The following is a 21,859-nucleotide window of genomic DNA, read 5'->3' as shown; positions in this document are numbered from 1 at the left end:
AGTGCAGTGTCTACTGAGCCAGGTGGGTGAGGGTCTGGAGAGTGGGCATGGCTGCTGCAGGCATGGAAAGGAGGCGCAGATGGTGGCACTCCCAGGGCCCATTGTCAGGGTCTCCATATGTGGACGTGTGCAGAGGTAGGGGTGCTGAGGGAGGAGGGGCCAGGGAATTTCTCATCTTCTCTCTACTGCCTCTGAGTTGGCGATGTCAGAGGGAGCCATGGCCCACCGTAAAGTAACACAATGTCCCCACCCACAGGGTTAGAACCCCTCCCCTGGAAGCAGCTCTGAGGGGAACAGTCACATGTAGAGAGTGCAGGACGCTGTGTCCAGCCGGGGGAAGGAGGTCACCAAGGGGGTTGACCCTCCTCTGGCCAGGTGGCTGCCTTCTGACACACCAGCCTCTCTCTCTAGCATGGTGGGCCCCACACACCCAGCCTGTGAAACCTACAGCCCTCAAGAAGGCTTTGGCCAAATTAATGAGCGGCTCCCTCTCCCAGGAGGAAGCACAGCTGAAGGATGCGGAGGGCAGTAGAGTTGTGTATGCTCCGCCCCCTCTCTCCACAGTGGGACAGAAAGAAGGGGGCTTTCAGCCAGGCTGGCCCAGGCTGGGGTCTGAGTGTCACTGTCCAGCTATTGGCTTCTGGCTTAATGGGTGAGCCCAGCTGCTCCTGTGCAGCTGCCGCCCTAGTGAGGGTGAACCGGCAGGCGAGTTCCATTTCTGAAAGCCTGGGAATACAGTCAATATTAGGCTGTGGGCTGCTGGGCCAGGAAGGGGAGTTTATTTTTCAGGGTTTGTTTATCTATTGAGTTGATGAGGGAGGGTTATAGGTACAACCAGCTTAAAGATGGAAATTTTGAGAGAGCAGGCAGGGATTTAGTGCTGGGTAAGCCTTCTCAAAGCGGCTCTTTTGGGGTGGCCAGAATCCAGTACCAATGTCCTCAGCATGTTCATCAGCTGCTGGGGGAGTGCCGGACAGGATGAAAGCACAGGAACACTTTCTGGATGATAGAAATACTCTGTATCTTCAAAGGAGGTAGGTTCCATGGGTAATGTTAAATGAGTTAAAACTCATCAAAATGTAAACCAGATCTGTGCATTTCACTGAATATAAATTATACCTCCAATTAAAAACATTTTTTTAAAAGACAGATGGGCTGGACGCAGTGGCTCACACTTGTAATCCCAGCACTTTGGGAGGCTGAGGCAGGTAGATCACCTGAGTCAGGAGCTCGAGACCAGCCTGGAAAACATGGTGAAATCCTGTCTCTGTTAAAGGTATACAGAAAAATTAGCCAGGCATGGTGGCACACGCCTGTAATCCCAGCTACTCGGGAAGCTGAGGCAGGAGAATTGCTTGAACCCAGGAGGCAGAAGTTACAGTGAGCAGAGATCGTGCCACCGCACTAGTGCCTGGGCAACAGAGCGAGACTCCATCTCAAAAACAACAAAAAAAGGACAGATGAAGGTTTTCAACTTTCACTAAAGGCAGAGGAGCTTGTGACAGATTCGCCTCCCCACAAGAGCAGTTAGAAAAACTGGACAAAAGTGTGCCCTGCCCCCAATCAAAAACAATTGTTGGAAGGTAACTGAAAACCTCAGCCAGAACTTGAGTGACCAGGCCTAGGAGGTGACCCTGACAGTCTGTGGTGCTTTTCCCACATTTGGTGATTGGTCAACAGTAGAGGGCTAAGAGGCTAAGAAACTGAGTATGAAGTAGTACTTAAGGGGCTGGAGAGCCTACCTGAATGTTTGGCACTCTCACAGGGCTGAAATGATCTAATGAGAATTTGGGTCCCAGGAAGGAGATGGGAACTCGGTGGGGACCCTGGAAGGGCCACCCCTGGGAGTCCAAATGAATAAAACATAGACCAGCCATCACAAAACCTAAAACTTTCTTTGAACCAGCTTAGTCCCAAACTAGATGAAGGCGATGTGCCCTTACTCCAGTTGTGTGCCATAAAGTCAAAGTCAATACTCTCTGGAGACAGAACAAAGTTTATTAGGAATGCCATAAGACAACACAAGACTAAACGAGAAAGACCAAGAAAAAACACAATAGAAACATACATGTAAGGAAGAAACTTTTTTTTTTTTTTGAGACAGAGTCTCGCTCTGTCACCCAGGCTTGAGTGCAGTGGCACGATCTCAGCTCACTGCAACCTCTGCCTCGCAGGTTCAAGCGATTCTCCTGCCTCAGCCTCCCAAGTAGCTGGGATTACAGGCACGCGCCACCATGCCCGGCTAATTTTTGTATTGGCCAGGCTGGTCTTGAACCCCTGACCTCAGGTCATCCATTCACCTCGGTCTCCCAAGTTGCTGGGATTACAGGCGTGAGCCACCGCGCCTGGCCAGTATTTTGCCACAATTTAAAATAAATAAATGGTTTTTTTCAGGTTTCTGCTCAGACTCTATTCTAAACAGTCACGTGGCGGCTTACTCTTCTCCAGGCCTTGCTGCCGGCTTTTACATGTTTATTGTTTTTGCGTTCTTGTCATCTGCTCGGTAGATGGCAGCTTCCAGGTGCTCCTAAGGGGCCGGGAAAGAGAGTGAGAAGGCACGGAGGTTGCCAGGTCATCCCGCTTGGGGCCCCGCCCTCATCACCTCCCTCAACCGGGTCTCCTGCAACTCTTGGTGGGCCACCTCGGCCACCGCTTCGCCCTGAGCTTCCTGCTGCTGCAGCTGGGCAGTGCCTCCTTCTCAGAGGCCAGCTGCTGATAGGTGGCCACACACTGCTGCAGGTGACCCAGGTAATGGTCTCACTGCTGCTGCAGACTCTGAGCCTCTTGGCTCTTCAGCTCCACCTGCAGGATAGGCGTCAGGGTAGGTAGTGGCTGGCTTCCAGATTCTGGGCCCATAAACAGGGTGGCGAGGGCACTGCGGGGCTCTGTCGCCTGCCCAGGCCCCTTGCCCTAGCCCCTTCCTCCAGGCCTAAATGACTGCCTCCCTTGCCTAGAGGCCCATGCCTCCCTCCCCAGCCTCAGATCTCACACCCTTCTTCCCACCATTTAAACTGTAGGCCACAGACTGGTGGAAAAGCAGAGGGAGCCAACCACCATCTGCTAAGTTGTGGTGAGGTCGTTCTGTATGATCTCCAGGGTTTCCACGCACCTTCGTCTGCTCCCCCCAGAGCTCGGCCTTCCACCCCAACTCCCCCAGCCTCTCCTCCAGCTCCTGCAGCCTCACCTCCAGTTCCTGCATCTTCTCCTCCTGGTGCTGCAGCCTCACTTCCTGCTCCCACATCTTCTCCTCCTGCCTCCGCATCTTCTCCTCCTGTTCCTGCTTCTTCTCTTCCTGCTCCCCCATCTTCTCCTCCTGCTCCCCCATCTTCTCTTCCTGTTCCTGCATCATCTCCTCCTGCTCACGTATCTTCTCCTCCTGCTCCCACATCATATCTTTCTGCTTCCGCACCTTCTCCTCCTGCCTCCACATCTTCTCCTCCTGCTCCCGTATCTTTTCCTCCTGCTCGTGCATCTTCTCTTCCTGCTCCTTTATCTTCTCCTCCTGCCTCCACATCTTCTCCTCCTGCTCCCGTATCTTTTCCTCCTGCTTGCGCATCTTCTCCTTCTGCCTCCACATCTTCTCCTGCTCCCGTATCTTCTCCTCCTGCCTCCATATCTTCTCCTCCTGCTCCTGCCTCTTCTCCTCCTCCCGTATCTTCTCCTGCTCGTGCATCTTCTCCTCCTGCCTCCACATCTTCTCCTCCTGCTCGTGCATCTTCTCCTCCTGCTCCCGTATCTTCTCCTCCTGCCTCCCCATCTTCTCCTCCTGCTCCCATATCTTCTCCTCCTGCCTCCCCATCTTCTTCTCCTGCTCCCGTATCTTCTCCTCCTGCCTCCACATCTTCTCCTCCTGCTCCCGTATCTTCTCCTCCTGCTGGTGCATCTTCTCCTTCTGCCTCCACATCTCCTCCTGCTCCCGTATCTTCTCCTCCTGCCTCCACATCTTCTCCTCCTGCTCCTGCCTCTTCTCCTCCTCCCGTATCTTCTGCTCGTGCATCTTCTCCTCCTGCCTCCACATCTTCTCCTCCTGCTCCTGTATCTTCTCCTCCTGCTTGTGTATCTTCTCCTCCTGCCTCCACATCTTCTCCTCCTGCTCCTGCCTCTTCTCCTGCTCACGTATCTTCTCCTGCTCCTGCCTCTTCTCCTCCTCCTCCCGTATCTTTTCCTGCTCGTGTATCTTCTCCAGCTCCCGTATCTTCTCCTCCTTCTCTCGCATCATCTCCTCCTGCCTCCGCATCTTCTCCTCCTGCTCCCGTATCTTCTCCTCCTGCTCTTGTATCTTCTCCTCCTGCTCCCGTATCTTCTCCTCCCTCTCCCGTATCTTCTCCTCCTGGCTCCACATCTTCTCCTCCTGTTGCTGGTTCAGGCGGTTCCACAACTCGTTCTCTTCCACCTGGGCTTGGAGCTTTGCTGACACACTCTGCAGCTCCTTACCCAGGTGGTCAGCCTCCGCCTGCAGCTGCTGCTGGAATAGTGAAAGTGTTGGTTTGAACCTCAGAAGGAAACAGACTCATGAGCTAGCCATATAAATGTAATCTATAGGACAGGCACGGGGGCTCACGCCTGTAATCCCAGCACTTTGGGAGGCCGAGGTGGGCGGATCACGAGGTCAGGAGATGGAGACCATCCTGGTTAACACGGTGAAACCCCGTCTCTACTAAAAATACAAAAAATTAGCCGGGTGTGGTGATGGGCCCCTGTAGTCCCAGCTACTTGGGAGGCTGAGGCAGGAGAATGGCATGAACCCGGGGGACGGAGCTTGCAGTGAGCCAAGATTGCACCACTGCACTCTGGCCTGGGCGAAAGAGTGAGACTCCAACTCAAAATAAATAAATAAATAAATAAATAAATAAATGTAATCTATAAAATAATGGTTTTCATCCAGTATCCTTTAAAAAAATATTTTAAGCACTAACTCTGAGATTCTGATTCCCCAGGCAGGGCCCCAATTTGTACATTTTTGGCACACTCTAGAGGATTCTATGGTGGGACCAGAACAGGGACCCAAATTTTCCAGCTCTTGGCTGGAGCCTCCCCATACCTTGCATGATCCCTAGACCAGCTGGGTGGGGCTGGTCCCACCCCGCCCCCCGGTCCCAGCTGGGTGGGGCTCCCACAACCCCCAGGGCTGCAGCCGCTCACCTGTGGCAGCAGGAGCTTGGCCCTCTCCAGCTTTCTTTTTAGCTCCTTTACGTTGAGCTGGATCTCACACTTTTCAGATTCTACAAGTCGAAGTTTTTCTTGTAGTTCGGCATTTTTCTCCTTCAGCTCCTCATCGGTTATGCTATGGCCAGAGGCAGTAGAGAAAGGAATGAATGAAGAACAGAAAGGACCGCTTTGGTGATCAACCCTCTACTTTCAACCCACAACCACAGAACCGTGGCATTGGTAGGGACCCCAGGAATTAAAAGTCCCAGGTGGCAGGCCAGAGAGAAGACATGAGTTGCCTGAGGCTACCCCATGAGTCAGTGGCACAGCCTGAACTAGAGCTTCCCTGTGCACCCATGAAAACCTGTAGGAGCCTCTCCCCATGCTCACCTGTACCCCCCACCTCCCAGCACACCACCCACGCTAAGGGCCCCCAGACCTCCCATTCCACCTTCCCCCATCCTACGTGTTCCTGTACAGTTCCAGACTCAGGGTGTCCCTCTCCTTTGTTAACTCCTCGATGTACTGCAAATAGAGAAAGGTTAAGTCAAGACAGAGCAGGCAGAGGAGTAGCTGGATGACCAGGAACAACAGCTACTGTGACTACTCCACAGTAACACTCCCTCACTCTCAATCACACCTGACATGTTCTCAAGGCATTTCTAAGCCCATGGTCTCATTTGTTTTTCGTTTGTTTGTTTGTTTGTTTTGGCAGAGTTTCATTCTTGCTACCCTGACTGGAGTGCAATGGCGTAATCTTGGCTCACCACAACCTCCGCCTCCTGGGTCCAAGTGATTCTCCTGCCTCAGCTTCCCGAGTAGCTGGGATTACAGGCGTGTGCCACCACACCCGGCTAATTTTGTATTTTTAGTAGAGATGGAGTTTCTTCATGTTGGTCAGTCTAGTCTTGAACTCCTGACCTCAGGTGACCCACCCACCTCGGGCTCCCAAAGTGCTGGCATTACAGGCATGAGTGAGAGCACCCGGCCCTCATTTGTTTTTCAAAGAACTCAGTGAAGGTGGAAGGGACAGGGAAAGAGACTGAATTTAGGGCTGGCTAACAGGGGCCCAGAGAGATCAGATAATACTGCTATTGTTATTAGTCTTATTACTACCACTGTTAGAACCTTTATTGAGTGCTTCACCAGGCACTATGCTAATAATCCTATTTAATCCTCATAACCTCCATAGGAGATGGTTACCATTATTATCTCTATTGTGTAGATGAAAAACATGTGGTATTAAAGGTTAAGTGCTGCCTAAGATCACCTACAGCTGGGATTTCAACACCCAGGTATATCTGATTCTCTAAGCCCATTCTTTCGCTGGAGGTAGGGGCACAGTTAAGAAGGAGGAAATTAATCCTTTGTTGAATTTTTGAAAGGATGATACGTTCGCATAGTCCAAAACTCAGAAAGTCCAGAAGGGAAATATCTCCCCCCCACACTGTGCCTCTATCCTGAGTTTTTTTAATGAATTCTTACAAACATGTTTTATGTATATTACCATAATACATACACACACACACATATATACCTGCTCCCTCTCTCCACACAAATAATAACATACTCAAGATACTCTTCTGCACCTTTATGGTACAAGTACCCTAACCGCCACTTAGGACTTGGCCAAGGCCACAGCCAAGGATGGGCAGGGCGGGCACTTGGCCTCTGAGCTCTATGTCCAGTGCTCGCTCCCCACAGTGCTCCCCAACTCATCCGCAGCAGCCCACTCAGCCCCAGTCTGCCTCTAACAACCACACACAAAAGCAGCAAGAAATGGCAATGCTGCCTTCTGGGCAGGACACTCCATCCTACAGAAGGGAACTTTAGGCTCACTCCTCCATCTGCGAAGCTGGGCTCCCAGGGTATGGGGCAGTGGTTGGACTCACCTTATCCGCCTTCTCCTTCTGTGTAGTGACGGCAGAGAGAGCCTGCTCTAACTCTCCTGCAAACTTCCATGAATCATGCAGGCGGCCGTTCAGATCCCTGGCCTCTCCTGGAATGAGAGACATTCAGATGTGGCCCAAAGGACTCCCCCTAAAGGCCTGTCAAAGTGCCAGGTTCAAGGATGACGGGGTGCCAGATTCCCACCTTCCAACTGCTTGACAGCTTGCTGGCTGTAATAGAGTGCCGTCTGAAGCTCGGTTTTCTGACATGTAAGGATTCGTATGGTATGAACCTGGGCCTTTGGGAGAAAAGACAAGCAAATGCTGAAAGAGAAGCAAAGAAACATTCCCCAGAGGACAGGAGGGAACTTCACACCCTCCACTCACCTCTAGCTCCCTCCTTAGAGCTTCCTGATGTTGGTGGTTTGCCTTCTTTTCCTATAGAAAGAGGAAGACAGAGCTCTTGCTAGGAGGAGGCAGAGATGGCACAGCAAGAGACATGCCCCCAGAATGGCACCACTGCCCCAGGACAGGCCCACCCATGGGACCAGTTTATCAGGGACCCTGTGGGGATGGGGTGGAATAAGGGGGGTGAGCCTTCTTCCCCAGGCTAGGAGTGGGGGAGATGAGACTGGGACCTCTACATCTGAGTGCCCCCAAACCCAGCGGTCATGTCGTGAGCAAACAAAGAAATCACGTTACTTCTTCCAGCTGAGCTCCGTTCTGTTGTTTCTGTGGGGAGAGTCAAAGGAAGGTGACTGAGGGTGGCCCCCTCGACTCTATTCCCCAGGCCAGGAAGCGGTAGGCAGGGGTCAGGAATGGATTTAAAAGGCACAGTTCTCAGACCCAATGGGAACACGAACTGGTCAACTCTCCTCAACTCCCAAAGAAGAAGGATTTGGGTCTTTGTTGGTTTTTGCCCACAGCCACGGAACTCAAAGTCTGAAACTAGATTCTCTTGAAAAGACAGTAACAGAAACCTTCAGAGATGGAGTGTGAGAAAAGCCCACCCTTCTGCCAGCTTGTGATTTAGAAAGGTGCATTCATTCAGCAAACGTTGAGCACATACGGGCCAGGGACCATTCCTCACAGCGGGGATAGAGGTCAGAAAAGGCAGACAGGAGTCCTTGGCCCTGAGGTTTCCATTCTAGTGGGCCTTTAACTGTCAGGCTCTCAGAGCTAACAGAAACCTCTGATACTCTCTAACTCTACCTCAGGAAATGCATGCCCAAGAAGGAGAGTTTACAGCAGGCCCTGGACTAGGGATTAACATAAAAACACAATGATAAATCTCATTTAAACTTCACAAATACAAGTAAAACAATACCACTCCTGTTTTACAGATGTGAAAAGAGAGGCCCAAAGAGCTCAAGCAATTTGCCCTAAATCATATCCCTAGCAGATGGAGAGGTAGGATTCAAATCCAGAATTCTTAACCAGTACCTGGCAGTTCTTCCACAATCTTAACAATTACCCTCCACCACCCCTTGGGCCCTCTGTCCCCAGGAGCCTGGCCAGCCAAGACTCACATCCTCAGGTGAGTGGCAACCATCAGAAGTGGTTGTCTCAGGGTTAGTGCCATTATTTATTTTCTTCTTTTTGGTGTCACTTGCTCCTGCACCAACACTAGGGTTGGTCTGGGCATGATGGTCTCTCAACTGTGGAAAGGAAGAGCAGTGATACTCATGAGAACTACAAGCTCCTACAGTCACATCCTGCTTTACAGTTTATACTAAATACTCTTATAGACCATCTGATTTAATGCCACCAACTGTAGGAAGTGTTGTCACAATCACTTAGTGACTGAGAGAGATTGATACCATGGCTGAAAAAAAAGGCAGTAATGGAACTTAAACTCAGTTTTCTGACTCTGAGCTCTGGGATTTTGCCACAAATCAGCAGCTGCCAGGGACCAAAACCAGAGACAGAGGTAGAAAAGCAAATATTAAGTAGGCAGGAACTGTACACCCTCACACATCTGTTAATGTTAAGAAGTACACCAGTACCTCTCAAACCTTTACATCAATGTATCCTCATGGCAGAAGGCAGCCTTTCTGTTAAATCCGGGAATTTAGCAGAAAGAGGACAACCCAAGCCTCATTTCAGAGAGAAGTCTTGTATACTCTTATAAATCTATGTGACTTTCATCCCTAAGTACATTAATGTTTCATCTCTCAATAGAATCAAGGGAAACTGATGCTTCAGAAAGATGCCCCATATTTATCCTGTGGCACTCAAAGTACCCCAGGTTGAGATGAGATGAGGAAGACTCAAGCTGTCAAGTCCAGTTTCCCAAGATCTGTTCCACAGAAGATAAGCAGATCTCACTCCAGAAACCAGTGACTGAGGGGCACTCTGGTCCCAGAACAATGGAGAATTCAAATCTGAGGTGCAGAACTCAGAAAAAATGTTAAAGTCTCTCTGGAGAGTAGAAGCCTGGGAGAAAACCCAACCCAACCCGTTCTCCCATTGCCACCCAGAGACACTGTCAACATGTGGAGCTCATGGGGGAGGTGTAGGCTTTTCACACTGTCAATGTCTGTGGTAAGGAAGTCAGGCAGCCTGAAACCTCTCTCTTCTAGGTCCCACGGTCCCCATTCCCCTTCCAGCTGGAAACCTGTGCTGTAACCAGAGGAAACAGAAGTGGGCAAGAACACTTAGGGGACTGGGTACTAAGACCAAAGGCCGGTCTTGTGGTAGTAATGACAGTTTGTAGAGGGACTGTGACATCACTACATTCCACTCCTCGGTGGAGTGGCGGGGGTGGGGGGGACACATGAGTGCAATGCCCAAGTTGCCGCTTTGAGACTGGGGAGGGGGGTCACAAAATTGGGACCCATGTCCTTGGAGACGTGACCCCAAAGAGCCCTGGGAGGTCAGGCTTGGGGCGGCAGGAGGTGAGGGCCAAGTAAGGAGCAAGGAGCCCCAGGAGTCACATCCCCAAAGTCACCCTGTGGCAACTGGTGAGGGCAGGTTCTGGGGCACCCAGGTCCTTGGAGATGTGAGCCCAAAGAGCCCAGGGAGGTCGGGTTTGGGGTAGCAGGAGGTAAGGGCAGAGTATGGAGTTGGAAGCCCCGGGAGTCACCTGCTCAAAGTCACCCTGGGGTGCCGGGCAGGGCAGGGGCAGGACTCATGTGGGGGTTGGGCTGACTGACAAGATTTTGGTGTGGGGATCCCAGAGGTACTGGGGGGGCCCAGCCCGGTGTGCCTCAGGAGTGACACAGACTGGCAGCAGTTCAGCTGTCAGAGGGGGCCTCAACTTGGGTTGGGGTGCTGGTGCGTTTACCTTTTCCTTGGCCTCGGCCAATTTGTTCTGTCGGGTTTCTTTGTACATCGTGGGTTGGGTAGGGAGGTGGGGTTGGGTAGGGGGGCGGGGATGGGTAGGGAGGTGGGGGTGGGTAGGGAGGTGGGGGTGTGTAAGGAGGTGGGGGTGCGTAGGGAGATGGGGGTGGGTAGGGAGGTGGGGGTGGGTAGGGAGGTGGGGGTGTGTAAGGAGGTGGGGGTGCGTAGGGAGGTGGGGGTGGGTAGGGAGGTGGGGGTGGGTAGGGAGGTGGGGGTGTGTAGGGAGGTGGGGGTGTGTAGGGAGGTGGGGGTGGGTAGGGAGGTGGGGGTGTGTAGGGAGGTGGGGGTGTGTAGTGAGGTGGGGGTGTGTAGGGAGGTGGGGATGGGTAGGGAGGTGGGGGTGGGTAGGGAGGTGGGGGTGGGTAGGGAGGTGGGGATGGGTAGGGAGGTGGGGGTGGGTAGGGAGGTGAGGGTGGGTAGGGAGGTGGGGATGGGTAGGGAGGTGGGGATTGTCAGGGATGTGGGGTTGGGGCCACATCAGCATGATCCAGGTGAGGACAACTATACACCTCCAGTCACCTCTACGTCGCTGTGTGACTGAGCCAGAGGAGGCGTAACCAGGGCTGCACTAGAATGCAGAATAGGGGCGTGGCCTCAATGCTTGAAGCCCATTGGCCAATGAGAAAGATGAAAGGAAAAAGAGGCGTGGCCAGACAGCAGCGTGTCATGAAGGACCTGTGTTGTCACAAGGAAAGCTGCCCTTGCAACTGCTGTCCCCGCCCACTCCAGGAGAGGGGCGGGGCTGGCTTTCACTTGAAAAACTTTAAAACTTTATTACCTCAATTGAGGTACAAATCCTATTAAAATGGAAATTTTATACTGTGCTTGATGATTGATAAAGCAGACTTTAGTATCCAACATTCCAATAAGATAAAGTAATCACAATGTTTTCTCTTTTTCAGAAAAACTTTCTCTTATTCTCCTACATTAGTGTTAAGTTTAAAAAAAAAAAAAAAACAAGAAACATGTCTAATATCTTTAAAAACACAAAGCTTTTGAGCCAGGCGTGATGGCTCATGCCTGTAATCCCAGCACTTTGGGAGGCTGGGGTGGGTGGATCACCCGAATTCAGGAGTTCAAGACCAGACTGGCCAACCTGATGAAACCCTGTCTCTACTAAAAATACAAAAGTAGCTGGGCATGGTGGCAGGTGCCTGTAATCCCAGCTACTTGGGAGGCTGAGGCAGGAGAATCCCTTGAACCTGTGAGGCAGAGGTTGCAGTGAGCCAAAATCATGCCACTGCACTTCAGCCTGGGTTACAGAATGAGACTCTGTCTCTAAATATATACATAAACACACACACACACACACACACACACACACACACACACAGCTTTCTGTTTAATAAGCACTCAAAGTTCTTTACAGGGTTAAAGCAAATACAGGACCCTTCTAATGTAAGGCTAAATGGTAAGTGATGGGGGAGAGAAAAAGGACATAAATAACTCCCACTCTCATGAGGTTAATCACTAAATCCTATTTTTCTAGAATCACCTGGCCTCTAAGCCCTGAAAATGAAACTGAATTTCTCACTAGATGCTTGGCTATGACTTGCAATCATGAAAACCAAGAATTGTGTTTTGTCACTGTGTATTACTTGTTACCTGGGATCAAGGGTTGACTTTTTCATGATTTGCTCCATTACCTGTGTGCTTCTTATCTCAGACCAAACTAAGCTTTTTTATAGAGTTCTACAATTTACAGTTAGTATGTAAGAGTGGCTCTCAAACATATAGTCTCTGGACCAGGAGCACCTGGGAACTTCTTATAAATGTAAATTCTCAGGCCCCACCCTAGACCTGATGAATCAGAAACTCTGGAGTAGGGCCCAGCAATCCGTGCTGCAATAAGCTGTCCAGGTGTTCAGGAACCTCTGCCATACAGCAGGTAGAAAAATGTGTTTCCTTCTATAGGTCCAAAGCCAGGGATACTATATGTTCTGTCTCGATATGAAACAATGACATGCAATTAAAAGACATAAATCTCCTTCCTATTTCCACCCTCCAGCCAGTGTGTTTTATTTTTATGAGTTCAATAAGAAAACGTGTGGCAATCAGAGATTTCATCTAAAAAATATATTTACAGGTATCAGTTCTCATCCAGCCTGATCTCATCCAATATCATTTCTATCCTCTTACATCTAAAGTTTTAGAAAAGGATCTTCACAATATAAGACTCTGGCGCACTAGGAATTCTATGATAAAAGACAACGTAGATCTGAATGTCCAAACTTATAGAGAAGAAAAGTGGAGTCACTGGCTATATTTTCAAATTGCATTCAACAGGAAATTAAAGTTTTGAATTTTTTTCACCTTCATCCTTCCAAGTTAATAGAATTAAACCAGAATACTCCATTCTTCCACAGCCTGTAGCCAGGCATACCTTTACTGTGTTACTTCTTGCTTTTCAATGGATATAAAGCAAAGTCCTGGTAGGCACATTTTGTATACTTGCAAAGGTGCAAAACTAAACAGTTCCCTCTATTCAACATTAAAACAAAAGTCCTGTAAACCTCAGATGGTGAGTGTAATACTTCAGCACTAGCACGAAAGCCTCAAATATAAAAAGATACCAAGAATCTCACTAGCAAACACAAGTAAGCTCTTGGCCGGGAGCAGTAGTTCACGCCTCTACTCCCAGCATATTGGCAAGCCAAGGTGGGGTAAGTCAGGAGTTCAAGACCAGCCTGGGCAGCATAGTGAATTCATATCTCTACAAAGGAAATTTAAAAATTAGCTGGGCTTGGTGGCACACACCTGTAGTCCTAGAGCTACTTGGGCGGCTGAGGTGGGAAAATCACTTGAGCCCAGAAGTTTGAGGCTGCAGTAGCTATGATCATGCTACTGCACTCCAGTTAGGGTGACAGAGCAAGATCTAGTTATTACATTCTGTCCTGCTCCTGTTTCCACTAAAATCATTAAGTTAAAATGTGTTCATTCAGCAGGATAAAAATTAAGTGAAATTTGACTTTGGTGCTTTGCTAGCAAAAAATAAATAAATAAAGTGAAATGACAAATTACTTACTGGGAGAAGGTCTTTGTAACCTCAATGACAGATTAAAGGTTTGTATCCTTAGCCTATAAAGAAATCTTTAAAATTACTCAGAAAAAAAAATGAATGATTTCCAGCAGAAAATGGACAATGGAGAAACCGGCACCTCCCACAAGAATAAAGATGGCCAGTAAGCAAATGAAAAAGATTCAAAAGCGCTAGAAATCAAAGAAAGGTAATGAAAACAATGAGATTTTCTGCTTAAAGACCAGTGAAGATGACAAATGGAAGGGGGAACCTGGAGCTCTGTCCCTGCTGGTGGGAGTCTAAACCCAACCAATTTTCCTATAGGATGATTTCAACATTTCTTTTAAAAATCCTAAAACTGTTTTATACTATTTTCCTCTAGAAATTCTACTTCTATGAATTCAGTGTAAAAATCCTCACTCGAGTCCATTAAAATATATATACCAGGAAATTCACCTCTGGGGTGGCGATCATTCACTTACCATACACCCAGCGATTAAAAGTGATGATGCCAGGATATATTTCTCCCATAGAAACATGCTTAAAATATAGTAAGTGACAAAAGACCATGTACTATGATTCTACTTTTTAAAATGTTTATAGCATAAAAATTGTGAAAAGCAACAAACCGGAATGTTTTGAGTGGCAAAATTAAAGATTTTTCTTTATATTTTGTCATCCAAATTATTGCAAAAACAATGTGATTTCCTTTATAATCATGGAGAAGTGTTATTTTCATTTATTTATATTTACATTTCTTTTCTTTTTCTTCTTTTTTCTCCTGTATGTATCCCATGTAGGCTACAGAGCTTAAATCCCTGCCTCTTGAGAGAAATCAGCCCATTTTCGGGACATGCAGTACACAAAGCAGCCCCATCTTCCCTTTATTTTTATTTTTATCTTATTTATTTATTTTGAGATGGAGTCTCACTCTGTTGCCCAGGTTGGAGTGCAGTGGCGCATCTCAGCTCACTGCAACCTCCATATCCCAAGTTCAAGCGATTCCCCTGCCTCAGCCTCCTGAGTACCTGGGACTATAGGCATGCACCACCATGCCCAGCTAATTTTTGTATTTTTAGTAGAGAGGGAGTTTTACCATCTTGGACAGGCTGGTCTTGAACTCCTGACCTCAAGTGCTCCATCTGCCTTGGCATCTCAAAGTGCTGGGATTACAGGCATGAGCCACTGTGTCTGGCCTGTCATATTATTTCTAAACTTTTGAGTGACATTTCAATTAAGTTAAATTTAATTCTTACTGACCTGATCTCTTATCCTCTGTTTAATGATATCTTCCAGTCGAAAGGTGTTTCCTCTGTAATCACAGGTGCAAAAGGAAATACAACATGTATTCATTAGGTGGATATCCACTAAACCACGGGTTCACGCATTGTATTCCTTAGACCCTCAGCATCAGCAACATGTGGGAACTTGTTAGACATGCAAATTCCTGGGCCAGCCCCACACCTCCTGAATCAGAAAGTGGGGAAGGACAGCTATCTGTGCTTTAATAAGCCTTGAGATGCTCCCTGAAGTTTGAAAACTACAGAACTAGAATACATATGGTAGTAAGTGCTCATACTTTATCCAAGGTACTAGGGACTCTTCCCCTCTTTTCCATTCTCTTTTCTGTAGAAATAAAATGAGAGCTCCTTTGGATTTAATGGGTATAAGAAAGAAGGCAATGAGATGACCAGGGTTTCAAGTTAGAGTTCAAAATTTAATCGGTGGACAGTGACAGGATGCAAGCCTTCTAAACAGATTACTGCCAGAAAGCTGATTATAATCCATACATTAGATATCATTAGTGTATTGAAGTTAAAATTTTTGGGTGGATTAATGGCATTGTGATTATATAGGAGAATGTCCTGGTTCTTAGACGATATCTGCAAAAGTACTTAACAGTGAAATGCTCTGATACTGCCAACTTACTTTGAAATCATTCAGGGGGAAGAAGGGCACATATACAATCTTCCATACATGGAAGAGAGAAAACAAATATGACAAAACGTTAACTAGTGAATCCAGTTGAATAGCATACATATGTTCACTGCATGATTTTATCAACTTTTCTGTGTTTGCAAGTTTTTAAAATAAAAAGTTGAGGGAAAGAAACGTCACCTCAAATCTTTCTATGAAATGGGACCATAGAAAAAGCAGAGAAGTGAACACTCTGCAGAAGAGCACACTACACCCATCCGGACAGCATGGTCAAAGCGCAGCTCTCCTCCAGGAGGCTCTTCTCTGGTCTCTTCTGTGTTGTCACTTCCCCCACAAGCAGCCAAGGCTTTTTTCTAACAACTCTTTTTCAAAAGATGTAATTTTTGTCATTCATCTAAGAAAGAGAAAAAAGAATTAGTATTCTTTTAGAAAACAAAATTACACTTACATTTGTGAAAAAGCAAAAAATACTTTGAAAAATGGGGAAGCAAGAAACGTACTGTTCTACAATTCTGTTCTGTTCTTACCGTCTTTTTATTCTTCCAATGACTTCCTATTCCTGCTGCCTATGGTGGGGTGAGCTGCAAATGATTTCTTTTCCTCATTGGTTTAAAATGTCATGTTTATAATATACTACACTCCCCTAGAAGCATTTGGGTTTATTTCTGGGTTCTCTTCTATTCAAGTGATTTATCTGTTCACAAACCACTATCAATTCTAATTATTAGAGCATCCTAAAGTTAAGTAATTGTTGTTTTTGTTTTAGTTTTTGAGGTACAGTCTCTCACTCTGTCGCACAGGCTGGAGTGCAGTGGCGTGATCTCGGCTCACTGCAAGCTCCATCTCCTGGGTTCATGCCATTCTCCTGCCTCAGCCTCCTGAGTAGCTGGGACTACAGGCACCCGCCACCACGCCTGGCTAATTTTTAGTATTTTTAGTAGAGATGGGGTTTCACCGTGTTAGCCAGGATGGTCTCGATCTCCTGACCTTGTGGTCTGCCTGCCTCAGCCTCCCAAAGGGCTGGGATTACAGGCATGAGCCATCACGTCTGCCTAAGTAATTCTTTGATTAGAATATTAGTATTTGATGGAGGTTGACCCTTTTGACTCTAAACTCAAATTCTTATTATCTCTAACTTCTAAAAGACAACAATTATGACTTCAGTGTATAAATATCAGCTTTTTCAGCTATCTTACAGAATGCTCTTATTTTCCTAATGTCAATTCAGTTTATCCATTCAGTTTTCTCTCCAAACACTAATGTTTTCATTTTAGTATCCTTAATCTTTTTTTTTTTTTTTTTTGAGACAGAGTCTCACTCTGTTGCCCAGGTTGGAGTACAGCTGCACAATCTCAGCTCATTTCAACATCTGCCTCCCAGGCTCAAGCAGTCTCTCACCTCAGACTCCCAAGTAGCTGGGACCACAGGCACATGTAACACACCCAGATAATTTTGTATTTTTTTTACAGAGATGAGGTCTCACTATGTTGCCCAGGCTGGTCTCAAACTCCTGAGCTCAAGTGCTGGGAGCTCCTGAACTCCCAAAGTGCTGGGATTACAGGTGAGAACCACTGCTCCCAGCAGTTTTCCTAATCTCTTATCTTTATCTTTTGTAGCTGCACTGGCTTATTTGGTTATTAACTGTTAATGTTAATTAACAGCGGTAACAGTAATACTGGACATTTTGTCTTATTCCTGATCTTAAAGGGATGTTTTTAGAATTTCACCCATCATGCATGATGGCAGCTTTTGGATAGATGTATTTATAATCCACTAGGAGTAAACAAAAATTAGAAATAAATATTGAATTTTATCAAAGGTCTTTCTAACACATATGGATGGAACCGTGTATTCTCTCCTTAACATCTTGACAGCAGGAATCATACCAGATCTTCTAATAGTGATTCAAAAGAATAAGGATCATGTGGTTGTGTGGCATAATTTTCCCACTGTGCTACATTTGCATCACTAGTCATGAATGAGAGAGTGTGTGTGTTTTAATGCTCTGTTTGTCAGGTACCTTTGTCAGGTTTGGGTTTTCATGCTCTAACAGTTTCAAAAGAAAAAAGTTTGAAAGTTCTACTTTATTCTTTATATGTGGAAATTGCAATAAATTACTTGTGATTTACTGAAAACTTCACTTGAAGCTCTGATATAATTTCATAGCGAAACCAAACCTTTCTTTCTTTTTTGTGTGGGAGGGTGGGAGGAGCAGGATGGGAGGACACTACCTCATTGATACTTTATGTTTCTTTTTCTCCTTTAGAATTTATCTTCCAGGGACAATCTGACAATGATGAATTTAACTTAGATTCACAGATTTTAAAAATAATTCTTTTGATATTCTTGGTATCGTTTATTTGCTTATTCTCCAGCTCTGTTGCCCAGGCTGGAGTGCCATAGTCCAGTCATAGCTCAGTGCAGCCTTGAACTCCTGGACTCAAGTGATCATCCCATATCAGCCCCTCGAGTGGCAGAGACTATAGGCTCACGCTACCACACCCAGCTAATTTTTTACATTTTTAGTGGAGATGGGGTTTCACCATGTTGTCCAGGCTGGTCTCGAACTCCTGGGCTCAAGCAATCCTCCCTCCTCAGCCTCCCAAAGTGCTGGAATTACAAGTGTGAGCTACTGTGCCTGGCACGATTCTCATTTTTATTATAATAAAATTTTAAGATTGGATAAATAATATAGCCCAATTATTGGAGCCGGACTACATCTACTAAAATTAAATGAAATTTCACTTGTCTGAAATCATGACATACTTTGGAAGATATCTTTTTCATGGTATTAATTAAAATGATGACTATTTGGAACTCATCAAAATCTGTGGAGCACCTTAAAGACATAGGCGGCATCCTCCAGAGCAGTCAAAACAGTTACAAGAAGAGGTTCTCAGGACAGCTTTGTCAGGAGAGATATGCTATGCTATAAAGACATAAGGGAGACAGAAAAGAAACAATCATTTTACACACAGGCCCCAAGTTGAAAGCTATAGGCTGGGTAATGCGGGCACTGATTTTTGCAGATCACATGCTTTCCATATGGCAACTCTATATACTGTGCTTTGCATTAGAGAGTAGCAGCAAGATTTTCAGTTTTCTGTTTCTTTGTTTGTTTGAAGACAGGATCTTACTCCACCACCCAGGCTGGAGAGAGTGATGTGATCATAGCTCACTGCAGCACTGAACTCCTGGGCTGAAGTGATCCTCCTGCCTCAGCTACCTGAGTAGCTGGACTACAGGCATACACCACTGTGTCCCACTAATTTTTGTATTTTTTGTAGAGACAAGGTCTCACTATGTTGCCCAGGCTGGTCTTGAACTCCTGAGCTCAAGTGATCCTCCTGCTTCAGACTACCAAAATGCTAGGATTACAGGTGTAAGCCACCACACCTGGCCAACATATTTGTTTTCAAAGGATGGTTACTAGTTACCACAAGAAAAATAGGGAAGGCTGGGGCACAGTGGCTCACACCTGTATCCTCAGCACTTTGGGAGGCCAAGGCAGGAGGATCACCTGAGGTCAGGAGTTCGAGACCAGCCTGGCCAACACGGTGAAACCGCTTGTCTTCTAAAAATACAAAAATTAGCCAGGCATGGTGGCATGCACCTCTAATCTCAGCTACTCAAGAGGCTGAAGGAGAATCACTTGAAATCAGGAGGCGGAGGCTGCAGTGAGCCAAGATCGTGCCATTGCACTCCAGCCTGGGTGATAGAGCAAGACTCCATCTCAAAAAAAAAAAAAAAAAAAGAAAAATAGAGAAGATTTGTTAGTAGTCTGTGAGTTCCACAATCACGTCAAGCATATTAAAAATTCCTCAAATTCCTAACTACCTTTTCCTGTCTTTTTTGAAAAGAGGATTTATCTTCATCAGAATTTTTCTTTACATTTAAAACACCTGCATCTTCAGTTGCCTCATCATCCGGTGAAGCAAAGGTCACTCTTTTCAAGCTTTCTTTACCTTGTTTACTGTCTTCACTTTCTTCCAGGTCATCATCTCCATCCCTGCACTACCAAAACTCTTACAAAAAGAAATATACTGCTTTCCATTAGAAAAACAAAAGGAAACATATTTTCCCTTAATAAAGTTCTTCTTTTATATGCCTAATGCCACCAAATGCTCAGAACTTCCAAAATCATTCAGGTATGGAGGAAGAGAAGGTATCATTTAAGTGACATGCTATGTAAGAAACAGAACAAAAAGTGTCCAATATATAGAAAATAAATTATTCATCAATCTATAATACAAACCTCCTATCTCACAAAAATAACAGGATATTTTGGGCACAAAACCAAATCAAAGTTCCTGGTAAGAAAGGTTTGATTGCTACTGCCAGTAATATTTTTCTTCATTAAATGATCTCTAATGTCCCTTTAAATCCAGACTTTCCTCTGGCTATCTTGAGAATATCTGATAGGAGAGAATCTAACTTCTTAAAACAAACATATGTGAAAACCACAAGTACCAATACATGATTGGGCAATTCCAGCTAACAATGTAAAGGATGGTTCAAAATACATTTCAGAAATGCTTAGTTCTTCTGCTGCTTCTTCAGCAATTTCATCATCTTGTTTGAACCAGATCATCATCGTGATCACTTGCTATATCTTCATCACTTTCAACTGGATCAAAAAAATCTTTGTACTTCATATTTCTGGAACTTTTATCTGACAAAAATAAAAAGTTTTTAAAACTATTAACTAGGAATAGAAAAATACATCATTAACACATGCACATATATTTGTGTGTGTATACTGTATGTCTACATTACTTTCTAACTTAATAACACTACAAACCAAAAATAGTTATTAGGTGAAATTGGCAACTAAAAACATTACCATAAAACTGTTATAAGAACAACTGGAACACAAACTGAATGGAAGTACAGATTCATTTATAACTGATAAGATAGAGCTCAACATTTCTTAGCTTCAAATCTTCTAACTACAATTACATCTCTCCCAGAAAAACAGAACAAAAGCTAATTTGAGGAGGAGGAAAGTGCTCTCTCCTCTCTCAAAACTTTACCTGAAGTTTTTTACTTCCAAACAGTCCCCCTTCATCTTCATCAGAATCAGTATCTTCAGAAAAATCAGTATCTGCCACCTCATCATCATCTTTTCGTTCCTCTTCTTTTTCTCTGTTTTCTAAACAGGCCTCCATTTCAGAGAGTTGGAAGAATTTCTCATCTACTATGGACTTTTCTCTTGGTTTTCCATGTCCTTTGCTTTGCACCTTGCTCTGCTGTTCCAATTTGTTGATATCAAAGTCAAGATCAGAATCCTCATCACTGAGAACTGGGCTTTTCCTCAGATCGAATTTGCTTGAGTTTTTTGTTTTGTTTGTTTTTTTCGAGACAGAGTCTTGCTCTGTCACTCAGGCTGGAGTGCAGTGGCGTGATCTCAGCTCACTGTAAGCTCTGCCTCCTGGGTTCACGCCATTCTCCTGTCTCAGCCTCCCAATTAGCTGTGACTACAGGTGCCCACCACCACGCCAGGCTAAATTTTTTTTGTATTTTTAGTAAAGATGGGGTTTCACCATGTTAGCCAGGATGGTCTCGATCTCCTGACCTCGTGATCCACCTGACTCAGCCTCCCAAAGTGCTGGGATTACAGGTGTGAGCCACCGCACCTGGCCTCAGTTTCACCTTCTTTAACATGTAAGGGCATAAATAAATGTGAATGCCTAATCCAAATTCATTCCTCTCCAAAAAGCATCCAACTCTGGCTGGGTGTTGTGGCTCATGCCTGTAATCCCAGTACTTTGGAAGGCCGAGGCGGGCAGATCATCTGAGGTAAGGAGTTCGAGACCAGCCTGACCAACATGGTGAAACCCCATCTCTACTAAAAATAAAAAATTAGCCAGGCGTGGTGGTGTGTCTGTAATCCCAGCTACTCAGGAGGCTGAGGAAGGAGAATCACTTGAACCCAGCAGGCAGAGGTTGCAGTGAGCCTAGATCGCACCATTGCACTGCAGCCTGGGCAACAGAGCAAAACTCCATCTCAAAAAGAAAAAGCATCCAACTCTCTGAAAGTTGGTTTTGAAGGAGGCTTCTCTCCTACTCATACCCAGACCCTGCCCCTGAGGACCCCTCATCCCTAAAAGGTGAGGTGTCCAATCATCTGGGAGGAAAAACAGCTTCAATTGCTGCCCAGCCCTGCAACCCAGTTCTTTTGTTAACTCTTTGTTCTGTGATCTTTGTCACTCCATCTCTTTAAAAGCTGTGTGCTGTGGGGGTTTTTTTCTTTGTTTTTATTTTTGTTTTTGTTTTTGAGAGGGTCTCACTCTGCCACCCAGGCTGGAGTGCAGTTGTGTGATCTAGCTCACTGCAACCTCTGCCTCCTGGGCTCAAGCAATCTTCCCACCTCAGCCTCCTGAGTAGCTGGGACTATACGTGCATGCCACCACACCCAGCTAATTTTTGTATTTTTTATTGTAGAAATGGGGTCTCGCATGTTACCCAGGTTGGTCTCAAACTCCCGGGCTCAAGCAATCCTCCGGCCTTGGCCTCCCAAAGT

General features: G+C 46.1%; 1 protein-coding gene and 1 long non-coding RNA gene across 4 annotated transcripts; both read right to left on the bottom strand.

The window, feature by feature from the left end:
* Positions 1-1,979: 1,979 nt before the first annotated feature.
* On the bottom strand, positions 1,980-10,990 carry LOC134738380 (golgin subfamily A member 6-like protein 6). Of its 3 annotated transcripts, none has more exons than XM_063653161.1 (10): positions 10,324-10,990; positions 8,567-8,695; positions 7,740-7,769; positions 7,425-7,475; positions 7,243-7,336; positions 7,041-7,147; positions 5,615-5,673; positions 5,143-5,284; positions 3,185-4,465; positions 1,980-2,527 (listed from the first exon to the last, which is right to left on the bottom strand). In XM_063653161.1, exons 1-10 carry the CDS (start codon positions 10,861-10,863, stop codon positions 2,465-2,467), a joined length of 2,496 nt encoding a protein of 831 aa, XP_063509231.1. In that variant the 5' UTR covers positions 10,864-10,990; the 3' UTR covers positions 1,980-2,464. The 3 variants fall into 3 exon arrangements, with proteins under 3 accessions (XP_063509231.1, XP_063509232.1, XP_063509233.1); XM_063653162.1 differs by having other exon boundaries at positions 1,982-2,527; positions 3,185-4,462; XM_063653163.1 differs by lacking the exon at positions 7,740-7,769 and having other exon boundaries at positions 2,208-2,527; positions 3,185-4,462.
* Positions 10,991-14,575: 3,585 nt separating this feature from the next.
* Positions 14,576-21,060, bottom strand: LOC134738384 (uncharacterized). Its single transcript, XR_010124055.1, has 4 exons — positions 20,370-21,060; positions 19,174-20,008; positions 18,176-18,260; positions 14,576-15,730 (listed from the first exon to the last, which is right to left on the bottom strand). It is a non-coding gene; the product is annotated as an uncharacterized LOC134738384 (long non-coding RNA).
* Positions 21,061-21,859: the final 799 nt, after the last annotated feature.

The sequence above is a fragment of the Pongo pygmaeus genome, chromosome 16 (genome assembly GCF_028885625.2).
Source record: "Pongo pygmaeus isolate AG05252 chromosome 16, NHGRI_mPonPyg2-v2.0_pri, whole genome shotgun sequence".
Classification (NCBI taxonomy): domain Eukaryota; kingdom Metazoa; phylum Chordata; class Mammalia; order Primates; family Hominidae; genus Pongo; species Pongo pygmaeus.
This window is presented reverse-complemented; position numbering and strand designations above follow the sequence as displayed.

Excerpts from the sequence above, each read along its gene's own strand:
- LOC134738380 (XM_063653161.1), bottom strand. The coding sequence starts at position 10,863 with ATGCTGATGTGGCCCCAACCCCACATCCCTGACAATCCCCACCTCCCT. Across the intron at positions 5,674-7,040 it reads AGAAGGAGAAGGCGGATAAG|TACATCGAGGAGTTAACAAA; the intron begins GTGAGTCCAACC and ends CTCTATTTGCAG. Across the intron at positions 2,528-3,184 it reads AGAAGATGCAGGAACTGGAG|GAGCACCTGGAAGCTGCCAT; the intron begins GTGAGGCTGCAG and ends CCGGCCCCTTAG.